The 18,643-nt window shown below is 41.5% G+C and overlaps 1 protein-coding gene across 1 annotated transcript in view; it reads left to right on the forward strand.

Annotated features, from left to right (window-relative positions):
• LOC311205532 (uncharacterized protein) overlaps window positions 1-9,592 on the forward strand; it is a gene marked incomplete at its 3' end in the record, with an annotated part of 51,540 nt that extends 41,948 nt beyond the window's left edge. The window contains exons 15-21 of the mRNA XM_084279985.1: window positions 930-1,092; window positions 2,947-3,012; window positions 3,588-3,708; window positions 6,381-6,529; window positions 6,825-6,968; window positions 8,560-8,721; window positions 9,201-9,592. Of these exons, the coding sequence (XP_084136111.1) occupies window positions 930-1,092; window positions 2,947-3,012; window positions 3,588-3,708; window positions 6,381-6,529; window positions 6,825-6,968; window positions 8,560-8,721; window positions 9,201-9,592 (1,197 nt within the window). The remainder of the gene's footprint in view (window positions 1-929; window positions 1,093-2,946; window positions 3,013-3,587; window positions 3,709-6,380; window positions 6,530-6,824; window positions 6,969-8,559; window positions 8,722-9,200) is intronic.
• Window positions 9,593-18,643: the final 9,051 nt, after the last annotated feature.

Genomic DNA, 18,643 nt, shown 5'->3' on the forward strand with positions numbered 1-18,643 from the left:
GGTTGACCATGAGCCAGCAGTGTGCCCTTGTGGCCGAGAAAGCCAATGGCATCCTGGGGTGTGTCAAAAAAAGTGTGACCAGCAGGTCTAAGGAGGTGATCCTCCCCCTCTGCTCTGCACTGTTGAGGCCTCATCTAGAATTACTGTGTCCAGGTCTGGGCTCCCCCATTCAAAAAGGACAGGGAGCTACTGGAGAGGGTACAAACAAGGACTATGAAGATGATTAAGGGACTAGAACATCTCTCTTAGGAAGAGAGGCTGTGGGACTTGGGACTTTTCAGCCTAGAGAATACTGAGGGGGATTTTATCAATGCTTATAAATACTTGAGGGGTGTGTGTCAGGAGGATGGGGTCAGTCTTTCTTCAGTGGTGCCCAGTGGCAGGACAAGGGGCAGTGGGCACAAACTTGGATATAGGAAGTTCCACCTGAAATGAGGAGGAACTTCTTCACTGTGAGGGTGGCAGAGGCTGCCCAGAGAAGTTGGTGAGTCTCCTTCTCTGGAGACATTCAAACCCCACCTGGATGCATTCCTGTGCAGCCTGCTCTATGTGATCCTGCTCTGCCAGTGGGGTTGGACTAGATGATCTCCAGAGGTCCCTTCCAACCTAAAACATTCTATTCTATATTTCTAATATTATTCTGTGATTCAAGTGATTACAAATCCTGACACTTTTACTGCACTTCGTTATTTCTTGAAAATTAAAAGGTTTTTTTTTCTATCGCAAATGAACTGGAGTGTCTTTGAATTAAAGAATATTGAAGGGAATATGATGTTTTGCTTTTTTTCACCCCCCTTGCTCTTCCCCAGCGTCTGCAAGGCATCCATCCTTATGCTGTGGTCCACTGAAAGTTCAGATGGCATTAAATAAAGGCAAACCATGGAAAGAGATAGTTATATGAATTAACAGTGTTCTCTACACACATCTAGGACTGCCAGCTTCTGAAAGGGGAGAGGTTTGCCTTCTTAAACAGTGATCTTATAATTTTTAATGTGAGTGTACATGATCAAGGGAACTACACATGCGAAACAACGTACACCTACAATGGAAAACAATATAACATTTCACGAGACGTCAGTCTGACTGTAGAAGGTAAGTAGATGATTTGACCATGTTGGTGTTCATAACAGTGACTCCAATTTTTTGTCCCAGTTTCTAAAGCTAAAACCCCCAACTTGTGGATAGACACGCTTAGGGCTGCTAGTTTTCACTTAAACACAAGGTTAAGAAAAGCTAACTGAGAGCTTACTATTCCCTCCCCACACACACACACACCCCATGCTGGAAGTTGCAGTGTGTCACAACTTTGCTACCCAGACCAGCTGCCAAGGTCCCTAAACAGGTGCCCTGTAAGGCTTGGTAGGCACAGTGCTTAGTGCTGTAGCTGCACCCTCTGTTCTGCCCATCTTACTCCTCTCTCTTTTATGTTATCTTTTTGCTGCAATGATGAACTGAACCAGCCCAAACTGTAGCAGTATCTTGACTCTACATGTCCTATTTCTTTAAAACCTTTGTCTCTTCCGGTTTTGGTTTTAAGCTCCTCAACACGCAACTGGCTGATCCCTGATACTGGGTGTCTAGCTCAGTAGATCCTGTTTTATGTCATGTGTCTACCAGCACAACAAAAAATATAAAAGAAGGGCTGAGCTGTAAAACACAAACTCCTTTGCTAGCACAGCATTATGAGATTGATACTGGATCACTGTTTACTAAAAGATTGCATTATTATTTAATGGTCTCTTTTTGTGCTTGCCTCTGTGTGTATATATACACATGCATATGTATATATGGTAACAATATGTGTCATATTCATATAATGTCATATGTATATGGGGTGGATAAACAAAATAGGAGGAACATGAAGTCAGATCAGATGAAATGCTCATTCTTGTCTTAAAATCTGTCCCTAGAACTTTTCTCAGTGTAATTTCACCTCCCACTATTCAGTAGAAGCAAAATCATTATCGTTCATTTGCCCTAAGTGACTGAAGGCAGCTCGGTTGTTTTTAAAGTCTCTGACTGAGCAAGTCAACACTAAAATGGGTGATTTGGGGTCCACACAGTAGTACAGGCCTAGTTTTCAGAAGGGTAGGATATATCTGGTGCAATCCTGTGTGCTTTGCTAGGTGGCTCAGAAGGGATGCCTTGTAATTTCTTCTTGTTATTTTGTGTGTTTGAAGAAACTTCCTTGAACTGATAGGAAATGTTCCAAAATGTCCTAGAGCTACCTAAGATGGCTGGAAGTAGTGTGTTCAGTGAGGGACCTCCAGGTTGAGATTCATTTAAGTGCACTTATGCTTTTTTAATGTAGATGTCTAGATCTCCACCTGTTGATGGAGCTCACTCTGCCTTTTATGCTTACAGAGAGAAAGGAGCTTTCCAGAGTCCCATATATCTAGTCCTAATGTAAACATCTAAAAGGGGTCCCTGGGGTTCTACTTCCTTATGGGCAGTGCTATGGGAAGAATTGTACAGCCTTTAACTAGAGCACAGAAAGTAAATTTCCTATTTACAACAGTAGAAGTCTAAAATAGATGAATTACACTCCTAAGTATTTGGATCCAGTTTGTATCCATGGGGTGCTGGGTGACTGGCTATCCAGACTGTAGAGGGGTAATGCTGTAGATATTTACCCATACCTTTCTCAGCACCTGTGCATGCAATATGACAGGATTTTTATGCCATGAAACAGCCAGGTCACTGTGAGTGAGGAGAGATTTGTGGCACTCCATTTTGGAAGAGGTGGAGCAAAGAATAGCATAGCGTAAATCAGAAGTAATGACTACCTGAAATATGGTACTTTCCATATTGAATGATGTCTGTTTATGAAATTGTTGACAACCTTGTCCATAGGAGGGGGTTGTTTTTAGGTTGTACTTGGGTTATAGAGCATAGAACAGGCTACAGCTGCCATGGGTTTTCTGAAAATAACTTTCTTTTGGTTAGTGAGCCCACCAAAAAGGCCCCCAGAAATATCATATCCAAGAAACAACTCCATTGAAGTGGAACTTGGTAAGTAGCCTTCTCTGTATGATTTTGTATCCTAGTGAAACTCTCTACCTGCAGAGTGTCCTATTCTGGGGGATTGGTTTTAGTTTTCGGGGTTTTTCTGACAAAAACAAGTTCAGTGACCAGCTCAGTTTTGCTTTGTTGATGTCCTGAAGGAGAATTTTTGGGGATGAGAGGTAAAGAGACAAGGCATATTGCTTTCTAAAGTCCTTGGAAATCCATGTGGAAGTTTCTCAGTTGCAAAGAAATCATAGGGAACCAAAATGATTCTCTGTCACATCTGTTGCTTTCCATCCTTCCTGAATTGATTCTAAGAACAGATCCATCCTTGAATCTGCAGGAAAAGTGATGCCCCAGGGAGAGGCATCTTCTTCCTGGATTAAGCCTCTACCATCCAACCAGTCTTTTTTCTGAACCTGCAGATCACAGAGTGTATATAGACCCTCTGTTAAAGTAACTTTTCTGGAAGGGTGTGGGACCATCCTTAGCTGGTCTGTGTGGGAGTCTGTGAACAGAACTGTGTAGACTTTAATTAGAGAATGGAAATTAACTTTTCACTTTGTGACATAATTTTTTAGGCTCACAGGTTACAGTGGATTGCAATACTACAGGTGCTGATGGGTATGAGGTGTTTTGGACAGGCAACGGTGTGTATATTGATGTATTATATATGAGCAGAATTTTTGCAAGTCCTTATGAGTAAGTATATTTTCAGATTAGAAAATACAATGTTGGCAAACAAAATAGAACTTTCTCCCTTTGATATGAAAATATTTAGTATTTTTTTATTTGTTTAAATAGCTTGCTTTTTAATAACACTAATGTTTGTCTCCTCTGATTAATTTTCTGCTTTGAAGTAGAAACCTGAAAAGTAGTAGGCACATGGACTAAGAATGTGATTGAGATTGTGTTCATCATAAAAAAATCTTGTCATATTTCCAACCTTAGGAAAAGGTGTTCTACAGACATATAGTCTCATAATTATAATACAGTTTTATAGAGCAGGCTCTGGTGGGTCAGAGGTATCTTTTAATTGGATGAAACAGGTCCGGGCACATGATCTTCAGACTGTCTTCTGTGTTCTCCTTTCCCTTCACATCTGCCTCTCTGAAAGGTTGCCAGATGCCAAACCTGTGCTATACAGGAGAAATTGAGATTTAAGAGCCTTGAGTTAGAAAAGTGTAACTGAGAACCACTGAAGAGCTAATGGAAGACTTTGTTGAGGATATTTGTACTGAAGTTCAGTGGGGTAAGAGGTGAAAAGGAAGACAGATTTCCAGTCATGAGTTGTGTTTTGAGTGAAAAATGGACTTGGACTGAGTAAAGTGTAAGAAAGGCAACTGGGAGATAAAGTGAGGGTGAAAAGCAGGTTAAATTAGGTTAGGAGAGAAAAAATTAGACCAGCATTGAAAAGGCAACTAAAATTGGAGCAGAAGGCAGTCTGAAAGTTTCTTAGGTATGTCAGGTTGGGAACTAAGTATTGTAGGTTTTTTTGTCAGCCCTCATCTCATGGGGGTGCTATGAAGAAAAAATGTGATCATTTTTGTAAATTCTCAAGCACTATATATGAATGAGAAACTGATGAAGAAATGAGAATCATGTCATTTAAGTAGGAATATAGTTGTAAGAAGTAAGTCCTTATCATAAAAGAAAGAGGGAAATAAAATGCTGAACTCTTTGAGTACTCCCACAGAGAAAACCCTGTGCAAAAGTAACATAATATCATAAAGAACTGGATTGCCATAAACAGTGGGGCCATAATGCAGAGGCACATGATCACTGAATTGACATCATAAAAGCAATGTGATTTTTTGTACTTCCTAGTACTTGCCTGGTCATCTTTGCAACCATTAGTCATTGGCATTAATGACATTGATTTGTTCATTCTTTGTTACAGTAACTTTTTGCTCAGAAAATTATTTGTGTGGTCCTATATATGCCCTTTATTATATACCTCAGGTTTTTATTTTGCATTTTAAATGATAACTAGAATGAATTTTCAGGGAAAATAATAGTACTTGGCTAAGTAGACTAGTTAGACAATTTTGCATTTGAGATCTACTCTTAACAAAGTAGCAATATCCTCTTTTTTGCTGGTGGTTAAAATGTTGCTTACTTCACACATCATGGTACCCGTGACTGACTGACTGCAGCATAATGAACATTTATGTGGTCTTGTACAGTGTATGGGGGGTAATCATCATCATCATCAGCAGCAGAGATGAAGAAGTCATTATCCCGCTTTACTTAGTGTTTGTCAGGCCACACCTGGAATGCTGTGTCCAGTTTTGGTCTCTGCTATACAGTAAAAGATGTGGACAGGCTGGAAATGATCCAGAGAAGGGCCATGGGTATGATTAAAGGACTGGGAAGCCTGTGATATGAGTGAAGGCTGAGAGACCTGGGTTTGTTCAGCCTTGAGAAAAGAAGGCTTAGGGGATATTTCTTCACCATGTTCCAGTGCTTAAAAAGTGGCTATAAAGAAGATGGAGACTTACTTTTTGCAAGGAGTCACAAGATGAGGGGTAACAGGTACAAGTTACTCCTGGGGAGATTCCAGTTGGACTCTAGAGGAAAATTTTTCACAATGCAAATGATCAGCCACTGGAATAATCTCCTTGGGGAAGTGGTGGTTTCTCCAGAAGTAGACAGTTTTAAGGTTCATCTGGACAGGTTGCTGGACCATCTTGTCTAGATAATGCTTTTGTCTAAATGGAGTTTTTGCGAGGAAAGTTTGGACCAGGTGACCCTTGAGGTCCCCTCCAACCATTCTGTGATTTTGATTTCTGTCTGTGCCTCTTAATGGTGCAGCCTGACATTTTAGTTACTACAAGTTTGTTCCAATCCATGGGGTGAAGCAGCAGTTTAGATTCCATTTCCTGCATCTGGAAACATACTGTGGGTCAGTGACATCTGCTGTGGGTCACCACCTTTGATGTCTTCCCGGTGCCAGAGCTGCGTATCACCTTGTACCAGGGCCTCTTTCTGTTTCATTTCACACTGTGGAATTTCTTCTTCACCAAGCACTGGGGCTCTCCACCTACTCTTACAAGGGCTAGGAAGCCTGTAGCAAAGGTTTGCTTAGGTTTGTAAGGTATGTTTTTATACTTCACCCTATAGAAACATTAAATTCCTTTGGGGAAACACAGTTGTTAGATAATGTCTTGATGTTTTCCAGCATCTATGCTAAATGTCAGTAAGAAGCCTGACTGTTGTTTGGGCTTCCTTCGTACAATGTAACTGCTTGTCTACTTTGATGTGTGGTTGACAGTTGCAGGTGGAAACAAGCATTGTCGTGCTGTAGTTTTAGTGCTGAAGCCATTCCAGAAAGGGCCGTGGATTTATGTCTCTATTTGTTGCCTTTTGGATAGGGAGGAGACTTCTTATGATGGACGTCCTATGTATTCTGTGAAGCTAGTGATTTCAGAAGTGAACAGTGAAGATTACGAACAACCATTTGTCTGCCAAGCTTCAAATGCTTTTGGACACGTTGCATCCTATATTATATTAAAACACAGAGGTAAGAAATACTGTTCTTTTTGAGGCCTGTGTTTGTCTTGACTTCCCCAGAAGGGGTTTGGATACCAAATGCTCATGTATCATGTCAACAGAAGACAGATGGGTTACCCTTTGCTATATGTATGCACATACCCATGCCTTGGGGAGGAGTCACTGTAGTACTGTGTTTGTCATTATTAAATAATGGGTTCATGGAAGTGAAAAACGTGATACTCAGATTTGTATTATGTTTTGTGAGATAGCAGATTTGGACGAATTCAACATTTAAAAAATAATCTTCTTATATATTTGTGCAGTTCCTGATACACAAAGATGGCTGACTGGAGGGCTTCTCTCTTTCTTAATTTTAACATTTATTACTTTAATAATCTACAAAGTTTACAAGATTGACTTGGTGCTTTGGTACCGTAATTCTCCCTGTGCCTTTGCAAGTAAGGAAGGTATGTGAGTATGACCAGGTATGTTAGTAGTGTAACTAGCCTATTGATTTTTTTCCCTTGCCATAACTTCTAATCTAGAAAGTGATTATTTAGTAGAACATTTGTGAATTTTTCTTGAGGAATTCTCAGATATGCACAAAGGAATGTCCTAAGGAACCTGCTTTGGCAGGGGGGTTGGACCTGATGTTCTCTCGAGGTCCCTTCCAACCCCTACGATTCTGTGTGAATCTGTGAAAGACAGTGTAATGTATTCTTTTTCAGTCATATGGGTAAAATACGTAATCACAGTTGAGGTAATAAACACTGCATGATACTGAAGGCAGTCATGGGGAGATAAGTCAGAAAGAATACCAATTTTTTCCAAATTAACATGTTGGTGTCTTACTTTTCTGTTAAGTCGTTTGTTTGCACGTAGATCTGTGGTCACTCTGATGATGATCTATAGGTGTCAGCAGAGCTACATCTTGTAAACTAGCTGTTTAAAGACCTGCATTAAATATTTATATTGAAAATCAGACTCATTTTTTCAGAGTGGGGTTTTTTTTTGGCAACTTCTTTCTTTCACCCAACAATTTTCTTCTAAATCTCATCAGTTATGGTATTTACACTCCAAAGAGAAAAAATAGTACTAGTTCTCTATTCTGTGATTCTTTTCATGCACTTTTATTACTGTGGTGTAGGCAAATCCATTGGGCAGGTGTGAGAAAATTGAAATAAGTGTGATATTACAGATCCTTTGTGTGGCAGCTCTCAGAACTAGATTGTTTGAAGTTCTCTAGAGTTTGAAAGTAAGTATGCACTGAGATAGTGAATCTTTATTCATGGCAATTCTAAAGTTTCTCACAGAAAAGTCATTTCAGCTTCTGATTAAAAGTTCTCTTTTCCTCGAATATTTTAATGAAGTTCTAATGAAAAAAGAAAAACATAGTTTCTTTGTGGGTTTGGGGTTTTTTGGGTTTTTTTGGTTTGCTTGGGGTTTTTTTTTTTGGTTGGCTTTTTTATAGCCTGTTGAACTAAACTTAAACTTGAGTTAAATCTGGTTTTGGTTTGGTTTCTTCATTGTTGTTTCTTATGCTGTTTGAACTCTCAAAGCCTCAGCTGCCTTCTGGCCTTTTTCTCTGCCTGCCTTTCCCTCACAGAATTATTAAAAGAAAGAATTGCCATTTTTCTCTTGAGTTTAGTCAGAAGTGGAGATAACTGTTGTTGAGTTTGTTTCAGGAGAGATGTTGAAGAAATTCATCATTTAAAAAATAATCTTCCTATATATTTGTGCAGTGCCTGATATACAAAGATGGCTTTTTTAATGCTTTCTTAGTATCCTGGCACCTCTGGGGTCCTTTCTGCCAGTCCCAGGTCTTACGTCCTGCACCTGCTGGCTCATCCAACCCCATGATGGGAAAAGAGATCAGGTTCTGTGGCTGATCACCTTCCTTCTGATTTGTAGAGCATTTTGGTGCTGTGATGTTAGTCTGTCAGATAGGAGGATCAGACCCCCCATTACTATTATTAACCTGTCCAAAATGAAACCTTGCAATAAAGGTATGTTGCTCATTTTTAGGTTTTTAATAGAAATGTTTGTGTTTGTTTTTAGATGGGAAAATCTACGATGCTTATGTCCTGTACACAAAAAGCACTGGAGGCAGAAGTTTGTATCGTCTGGAAACCTTTGTTCGTAGAGTACTCCCTGATGTTTTAGAACAACAATGTGGATATAATCTTTTTATATTAGGAAGGGATGATTTAGTGGGAGAAGGTATGCTTTAATTAGTAGAGTTAATTGGTTATCTTTTGACACGTTGTTCTCGGGTTAGAAGATTATATAATTAAATAACACCTAGTTTTGGAAAACAAATCCAAATTTATTTTTAATAGATAATTATGTCTGTCCAATTGATTTTCTAAAAAATTATTTTTAGTGTTTTGTTTTTGTTTTTTTATGAAAACTTCTGTACTATGTTATGAGAGTCTGCACTTTTTAGTGATGAACAAATGAGAATTCAACAACAGTAATAATATTGTTGAGGTTCTTTCAATGATACCTGTTCCTGGGGACTGTAGAAAGTAATTTGGATCAGTAATTTGATGCAATGGATGGTGAATGACAGCTGGGAGATCTTAAATCTCTGAGCTAGCCACTGTTCCATGTATATATGCAGTCTTAAAATTAAGAAATATTTTACCTCAGTTGTAAAGTTTCCATGCAAATTTTGATAATTCCTTCTTTACTTACAGCTGTGATCAGTGTTGCTGATGAAACTGTTAAGCAAAGCAGAAGACTGATGATTATTTTGGAATCAGAAGCGTCTAGTAGCTGCCTGTTAGAAGATGCCTCTGAACAACAACTGGCTATGTATAATGCTCTCATCCGTGATGGGATTCAAGTGATTCTCATAGAAATGGATGAAGTACAGGACTACACAAGCATGCCAGAGTCAATCAAATACATTAAGCAAAAACATGGAGCTATCCAGTGGAAAGGGGACTTTTCAGAGAAATCTTGTTCACCAAACACAAGATTCTGGAAATATGTACGCTATCAAATGCCACCCAGGAAAAAGGTATCTTATTCTGAAGGGTATTATTTGCCCCTGACGTTGAACACTTCTGCAGCAAAGAAAAGTTAAGATGCCCTTATTAAAATAATACTGAGAAGGTAATTCTGAAATGTGGTTGTTTTGTTGGGTTTTTTTAACAGAAATTCTTCATGCTGCAAAGTAAATGTTTTCATCAAGGAGTAAAAACTATTTATCCCTTCCCCAGATTACATCCTAAAATAAAAGCTCTGTGCAAGTTTATTTCTGTTCTGGGTGTTGGGTAGTGACACGATTTGTTGTGTTAGTCTCACACAGACATGAGAAGCAAACATTGCTGGTGGTGGTAGACTATTAATAGTTGTGGTCCACATAAATGTGATATTCAGTGAAGAAGCAGCTGTGAAGTCCATTTTTTTTTACATTTGAAACTGCAGTTGATAAATTAAAAATCTGCTTCTGTTGTCAGCCTTTTCCTAGTCATTCTCTTCCTCCTGTTGCCTCTCTATGACTGACTGCAAGAATCTGCACTGTGCAAGCTTTGGGATCCCCTTCTGAGCAACATGCCTTATCCTTACCTCTTGAAGAGGTTGAGGGAAATCCATGACATGGCAGATATAGTTAAAACTCCTCACAATGCTTAGATGTGTTTCTGCTGAACACTTGTCACCAAATGTGTCCGTTCAGCGGGTGGAATGGAATCTGTGGCTTTTTAGACATTTGTTGAATAATTCTGTGATATCTGGTCTACAGGGCCTTTCTAAACTTAGATAGGGGTCTCTTGAAATGGTCAGGAAGCAGAAAATATTCCAGATTTCTTGCAAACTGGAAGCTTTAAACCCAGTGCCTACTGCTCTGGAAAACAGATGTTCTCATTCTGTATCTCAACTGTGCTAACTACGAGCACTGAGAATTCTCACTGAGAATCTGTCTAAGGTTGAGTATCCTGGAAAGAGCGAAAAATGGCCAGTTCTGAAACATGACCAGGTGCTAATGGCAAGAAATAACATCTTGTCTACTTGTAAAAGAAAGAAATTAGAGGCATGTGGCTATGTCAATCTGTGTGTGGTGTAGCCTGGTATTTCTGGACCCCAATCTATTGTTCTCTGTGTGTCACTGCGGGAGAACGACTGGCTGCTTCCTTTTCAAAGTGAGCTGAAGTGGAAAGAGTTTCCACTCTACCGCCTCCAAGAGCATCATCTGAATGCAAATGTGAATTCTGCTTGCTTTTTTGGTTCTTTTCTGAAGTTAAGCAAGTTCTTACATAATCTTGATTGCCAGGATAGCATCTGTCACTGAATTCCTTTCAGCTGGTTCTCAGAAGTGTTTATGGAGTAGAATAAACTATTCCTTGGGCTGGGCTGATGGAAGAGAAAGCAAGATCCAGGAGTGAAGCATATGTTTAAAGTGAAAGATTTGCAATAGCATTTCAGAGTACTGTTTACTTTGAGAGACTCTCGCAATACCCCTTATGAGCAGTACCTCACAGCCAGGAAAATGAGACACTGTAATTTCCTGCAGCTTCCATTCACTAGAGACTTCTGAGATGTCACCATGAAAACTGAGAACAGGACAGATCTGTCAAATGAGGTACCATTGTTCTAGTAGATGGTGACTCAGTCCTCTTTGGAAATGGATAACATTGAGGCTGGAACATTTAAAAATAGAGAGTTTAAGTAAGCGTTATTGTGAAATTTTCACATTGTGTTTAGACTTAGACTTGCACTAAACAGGACTCCTAAAGAGACTCTTAAGTGAAGACAGATGATTGTGTGCTGGTGTTTATATACCTGATACTTTCTTTTAAACAACCACATTTAGTGGGATTATTCAAGTGTCTTAGTTTTCTTGTGTGAAAATGAATGTGGGAGAAAGGTTTCAGTTATTGTGGTTAATTGTTAGCTTACAGCTTGAATGTAGCCTGAAGTGGCTTATCCTTTTATTGTGGGGCTTTATTTTGAAGCTGAATTCTGTCTGTTTTCTCCCCTTGGAAGCTTTTTTTAACATGTCACATAGGAAAACAAACTGATTTTTTTGTGGTAGAGTGAAAACAATTTTCCCATGGAGACAAATGTGCTGATTGTGCTTCATCTAAAAAATACTCCAATGATTAGTTGGCCAGAGGCCTGCTTCTAGAAACTTGGTAGCTTCAGAAAGAAAAGGCAAATGCAGTGCAATCCATGAAAAAGTACTGGATTACCACGATGTGGTAGATATATTTCAGTTTATTTTCTGTCTGCTGACCTTATCACCACCTACAACTACCTGAGAGAGGTTATAGAGAGGTGGGTGATGGTCTCTTCAGCCAGGTGATAGGTGACCCTGCCCTGGTACAAAGCTGTGCCAGGGCAGGGTCAGATTAGATGTTAGGGAAAAGGTTTTTCACTGAAGGAGTTGTGAAGGCCTGGAACAGGCTGCCCAGGGAACAGGCTGAGTCACCTTCCCTGGATGTGTTTAAAAAAGGGTAGATGAGGTACTTAGGGATATGGTTTAGCTTAGGATGGCAGCGGTTGGACATGATCTTAAAGGTCTTCTCCAACCTTGTGATTCTGTGAAAACAGTCTGAAGGTTATTTGGTGTGAGATGCACAGACAGCATCAGTTTATTTGGCACTCCAGATTACCCCTTCCCTTTCTTGCCTAGTGATTTAACTTGCCTCTGATTTTCTGATTCCACTGCGTCTTTCCATCCATACAGTGAGGCTAGGTTTTTTTCTGGGAAACTTTCCTCCTTTCCCACTTCCTTGCCTTTGTGTCAGCTGGTGCCGAGATACAGCCTGTTTCATGTTTTAATGTACACATCTCTGACTGTATTTTAATTCATGGATGGAGGCTTATGTAACAGGGAAGATCATGTGCTCTGAGCCTGGTGGGTGGGGTCTATGCCATAGCCTCAGACAGGACATCCCTGACGTGACTTTGTCTTTTTTTCTGTTTAATTTACCTCTGTATGGCATCCCAGCAAGTAGAAATGCAGAAAGGTGATTTCACATTACCTCTGTATCTTGCTGTCTTGAGCTTCTGCTAGAAGGGAACCCTGTTCTGCCTTTTATTCAGAGGCTTTGGTGGTTTGGCTTCTGCACCTCCTTCCACAGCAGTAGTTAGCTGGAAGCTTATGTCACTTAAGGATGTATTCCACTGCAGAGCTTTAGAACACATCTAAGTAACATCAGTGGCTAGCAGCTTTACTCCAGAGTACTCCCAGTTCTCTGGTTTAGTCACAGATGCTACACTGTATGAACACAGGAGCAATAGTTCCTCCTCTCATCCCTGCACTCATTATTCTCAGGAGTAAAGGCAAAGTACACTGCTTGATGTTTATGTTTGTTCTCTTTTAAGATAGGATAATGTTAACCAGGACTTGATGTATTTGTTCAGACAGATTGAATATTAGTTACTAGAAGTGAGCTAGAAAGTGTACAAACCACTTGTGTCTTCAGCCCACTCTAAGATTGCTTCCCAGGTGAAATTGACTGGAAAAATCAATGTTCTCTGAGCATCAGGGTACACAGATAAGAAATACAGCTCAGGTGTGATGTCCCCTGAGGGATTATCAGGTCACTGAGACATTACAGCTGGAGCTATAGCTTTGCTTGGCAGTGATGATGACTATCAGGACCTGGAATTTCACCCTGAAGACAGGTAAAAACTCACCAAGTCATAAGGGTGAATTTTCTGCTCCAGAAAGGTTGGTTTTGAATTGCTGCTCCAGATAGGGTTACTTAGATCACAGAATCACAGAATTATGAAGGTTGGAAAAGACCTAAAAGATCATCCAGTCCAACCATTCACCTATTACTACTAGCTCCCACTAAACCATGTCCCTCAATACATGTGTAAATTCTTCTGATTTTTTGGTTTTCCCCCTCCAGCCAGTCATTTGATCTTGCCTTACTTTATTAATTTTTAAGCACAACAGTAGCTGTAGGAGAGGGGAATTTTGAACACTCTCATTAGATGATTTTTTTTTCTTTCACTCAGCAGTTTCCTGATGGGCTTTATTTCCATAGGCAATTTTAGGATCCACATTCTCTTTTTCCTCTCTGTCACTAGCAGTATGTGTGAGGAGAGCTCTTCCTTTTCCTGCATTGTCCATGGTAACAAACTCCAGTTCTGCCTCATTTCTCCTCCATTCTCTGCTACCAGTTTTCATCCTTTGCACTTTCTAGCTCAGTTTATACACTGTGAATGTATCTGAACTCTCTGAAAGATGGAAAGGACACAGTCAAGTCCTTAGGAAGATATTTTTTCTCTCCTTGAGCACATAGTTTCTGATGCCTGTACTGTTTGTTTTCTGTTTTTCAAATATGTGCAAATATTTCTTCTGTGCCATGGAAATGGGTGGCTGGGACAAGCAGTTGGACTTGTGGAGAAATTTGAGCCATCTTCTCTTCTCCTACCTCTTACTCCAAGGGGAGCACACTCAGACCCTATCTGTACATGACTGTACTTTTTTGAGTAAGGTCTGCCACGACCATGTCATTCCACACAGCATAGGAGGAGTGGCAGGACAAACACATCTTTGTAGGAGTAAAGTTGATATAGACAGGTTATATATAAAGGAGGTTATAAATTCTGCTTCTGAAGTGGCAAGCAAGCAGGATATTTGGGAGTTACAAGGAATGAGACTTATATGTCCCTTTAAACCAGCAAAAAAAAATTGGCAGTTACCTCCCCCCACATATTGCCTGCAGGAACAAATAGTGAAAAAGCTAAAGAGCTGTTTTGACAGGGACGCTCACAGTGGGAAAGAACTTGGGTGCCATATGTCCCCCCACCATCTGTGTGTGCTCTCTTCTGGGTCGTGACATCTGGTTCTGCTCGATATCTGGCTCTGATTCCTGTATTTTTAGAGTAAAAGGGACTGGAGTCTCCTCAGAGCCTGAAGACACCAGAACACGTGCCAACTTCTGTGAGAGAAGCCAAGTTTTTCAGAAAAACACCTCTCCTCAGCCCACATCTGAATGGCTTGATACACGTGTGTATTCAAATGAGCCAAGGATGTGCCAGCACCTTCTGCTGCCCCTTTTTAAAAGCTGCTGACTTTGGTGCAATTGGCATTTTTGGAGGGTTGTGCCATACAGGTGGTTGGGTACCAAATTTAGGCGATGATCTAGCTTTATTTCTGAGAAAAGCATCACGTCAGAGAGAGCAAGCAACTGAGGATGGGAAGAGATCAGGGGTGCCAGGGTGAGGGCTGCTGAGGGAGTAGTATCTGTCACAGGAGGTGGCTGTGGGGATCCCTAACCCCCAGTACTGAGCTGCACCTACCTTGCTTTGTGCAATACCTCCACCTAGTGATGCCTAAGAGCCGGGCGGGATGGAGCTTTTCACAAGGAAAACAAAACCACTCTTTATGTCAGGTTGTAACAACGTTTTGTTACTAATAATGCCAACCCACAACACTAAAAAAACCCCTTACATCTATCAGGACTAAAAAAAATAAAATAATTTCAGAGGACTGTTGTTTTGAGTTCTGCTGAATTATTATTTGCAGTGCTTTCCCCATCCTTTCTAGCAGCTAGCAGGGAATTTAGTGGAAAATGAGGTTTTTTGGCTTTTGACTATGTACATCTGTTAATTAAGTGCCTTAGAATTAATTGGGAAATGGGGAGGAGTTTTCATCTGCAGAGCTGTCTTTTTTTATAAGCCTCCCGCACATGTCAATTAGATCTGACTCCTTTATGTTGAGCAACACCTCCCATTGATTATTCCAAGAAAAGACTATGAATGGACACCACTTCTCTTGGGATCTGTGTTCCAGGAGATCAGCCACACATGATGGCTGGAAGATCATTACCAACTGTGTGCTCCCCAGGCTGTTCAGAGTCCCACAACTCACTTGACATCGTGAACTATGGAGAATCTGTGGCTAACTAAAACTATCTAGGCCACTGAGCTGGGAATGAATGGATCCAATGGTAAGAAAATCTTGGAGTCTGAGATGCTGAAGTGTTTGCACCTTGGTCTGCAGATGGATCATAGGCAAGTGGTCCCAGAGTCCTTGAAGACTCGCCTGAGGTCCATCATGAAGACCATCTAAAATTGAGCATCACAATGTCCCTGGGAGCAGGAAGCACTGACCTGTCTCTGAAAATTTGGGACTGTGTTTCACAGACAGGGTCTCTGTGACCTGAAATGGCCAGTCCCCAGTCCTTGTCATGGAGGATGTGCCCAGGTCTCAAGACACCTATCAAGCCCTCTTTTTAGTGCTGGTGTATAACCGCATTTCCTATTTCTTTCATTTATTTATTTATTTTTTTAAAAAATGTACAACCATGGGTTTCATAGGTTGCAAAATGGAAGGGATTGTGTGATTCTAAAGCCTCTATAGAACCTTTGCCAAAATCTCTGTGGAGCAAAAGTTTTTACTTGAATTAATGCCTGTCTTAATAATGGTAATACTAATGGTAGAATTAAAAAAACAGTCAAATCAAAAGATCCTGCCATGGCTCTGGCAAAACAGATTCTGAACTCTAGAACTAATAGTGAAGACAAGACTTTGCAGAAAGTGATTAAAACAATTAGCAGAGTGATTAAATCAATGGGGCAGAGTGGTTTGTGTTGCTGTCATCAGTTCAAGGAGCTCTCGGTAGTAGATGGGTTTTGTAGCAAGCTCTCAGATGGTGTTTCTTGAAGTGTTTTAGTAGTATATTCATAGGGGTACATGAAGGTCATCTAATGGCTGAAGGATCAAAGAGCAGCCCCAGGAAGGCTCTGTGTGGCCCTCAGACATACAGTGCTGACAAAGCTGACATTTTCTGCTCCAGTGAGGAGGCTATGAGCAGCCACCAGTATTCCAGGGATGGCCGGGTGTTATAGGAGAGGGGCTCAGTGGGTTTGGTAGGGCTTCAGGAATCTGGAAGTCAGGCCATGCACTTGTTTCTCTTCTTTTTCAGTCTACCTATCTCATCTGAGAAACCCACCAAAGAGGCTGCCTCTTGCTCACCTCGTACTCGGTGGCACACAGGTGCTTCTCACAAAAACTACCCCCTTACTCATATGGCTGCATTTGTCAGTTACAACATGTCCTAGGTGGAATTTGGCTTGAGCCCTTGAGAAGTGAGTAACTATACACGCTTCTCTCAAGGATGTGAATAATGCAGGGTAGTGACTACTTCCATTTACAGACTAGGGACCTGGTGGTTAGCATGAGGTGGTTTTTCACCAAAAATAAAAAAAAAAAAAGATGTCTTGGCCATGGGGGGTAAATCAAAGTGCATATTTTGCAAAAGAAAACATGCCATTTTTCATAGGAACTGTATGACTTTTTCTTTGGCAGCTGAATACCAGCCCAACTGAGTAAGAGGCTAACTGGGAAAAAAATCCTTGCAATGCTTTAGAGGCGTCTTACCAGTTATAGCCAGACCTGGCTGCATTATAAAGTATTTGTGGCCTTGCCTAGGGGAGAAGAAGGGAGGATGTTAGGAGGAACACAGCCAGCAGCACCCTACGTATTTACTGATGAAGATCATGTGTAGCATTCTGAGCTGTTTGTGGGACATGTGAAGCAGCAGAGTGCTGTGTTATCTTTGTATGTACCTAACCACAAATGTACTACTATGGGCATATTTCACTGCCTTTGGCTTTTCTTTTGTAGATATCTCCAATCATCCTGGTGATCCTTTTGGTTTCCTGAATGAGGCCACCTCCTGGATCACCATGTTCCTCTCACAAGACCTGGTGTTGTGGAACCTCCCTCACCTTAGCTGCAGAGCAGATTTTTTTCTTCCCCTAAAAGCTCCTGGTTTATTGCCAGCAAAGTCTTTTCAAGCTATGAGTACAGAGCACTTCTGAGGGGGAGGGGAGCTGTGGGAGCAGTTATTTTTTACCTACACTGAAAATGTTGTAACAGAGTGCAGGATGAATGCACCTGCAGGTGATTCTAAATGCCTCAGGAAGAAAAACAAGGCTTTTGACCCATGATAAAGTTTGGTTACAGATGCTGCAAGTCTCTGTGTTCCTCTGGCTAAAGACTTGTAAGGGTTGGAGGGAGACATGCTGCCTGCAATAGCTCCAGTTGGCCAATTCCTCTGGCCAAGAGCTGTCTCACAGCCAAGGGATGTAGTTTATTTCCGAGGTCTGCTGTGAAAAATAAGGAACAGCAAATGATGGAGAAAAGCATGAGAAATGCTCTGCAGAGTCAGGCCAGCCTGAGCCAGGAAGCAAAATATCTGATATCTTAAGAACAGCCCAGAGAGTTGCCCCAGGCCAGGGCAGACAGGCAGGTTGCTACTGCCTTCTCCCCTCGCTGCCCAACCTCAGTGTGCTCTGGGTTTGGGCAACACTTCTGAGGGTTCAGGTGGGCACCCGAGCCAAAGCCACCCTTGCTCTTGTGCTGCACCTGCGTGGACAGTCTCCCAAGGCTCTCCAGATGCACCTCGTGTTGCTTTCAGCTGAAGCTAGCTTGGTGCCCGTGTGATGGCAGCGTCACTTCTGTGCTGTGACCATCCTGTATGCTGCCCATGCGGTGTCTCAGGACTGATTCTGGGCCCGTCATCCTTTAGCGCTGCCTCGTGCACTCCCTCAAGGCGAAGGGGTGGAGCCAGCCAGCAGGGTGCTGGGTTGGCATGGCAAGGTTTTCGTAGTGGGGCATCTACAGGGGTGGCATCTGTGAGAAGCTGCTAGAGGCTTTCCCTGGGTCTGACAGAGCCAATGCCAGTGAATAATCTCTCCCTGTCCTTATCTCAACCCATGAGCCTTAAGTTACATTTTCTCACCCCTGTCCAGTCAAGGAGAGGGAGTGAGTGAGGAGCTGCTTCTGGTGGGCACCTGGTCTCCAGCCAGGGTCAACCCACCACAAGTAGGCAGGCCCCTAACAAGAATCTTTCCTGTAGACCAGAGATGCTCCCCACATGAAGTCTCTCTCCTCTTGTTTGATCCGGCCTTGTGCTAATGGGTTTTGCAGCTGCTGGGCCATGGCTAATTCAGACTACACGGATTTTATCTACAGCACTCCAGATGTGAAAGCTAATTTTTACTGAAACCCTGGGACCGTGGTTACATCCTGGTGTCTGAACCCTTCAGTTTCTTTAGCACTTTGCTTCCTTTTCCCCTCTGTAGCAGCAAACAAAACCCCATGTGCCACCTGCTGGGTTTTCTGCAGCTTGTTTGCCCTGTGTTGCTCCAGTATGTTGTGGCATTT

This window comes from Gallinula chloropus, assembly GCF_964237585.1.
Source record: "Gallinula chloropus genome assembly, chromosome: 1".
Lineage (NCBI taxonomy): Eukaryota > Metazoa > Chordata > Aves > Gruiformes > Rallidae > Gallinula > Gallinula chloropus.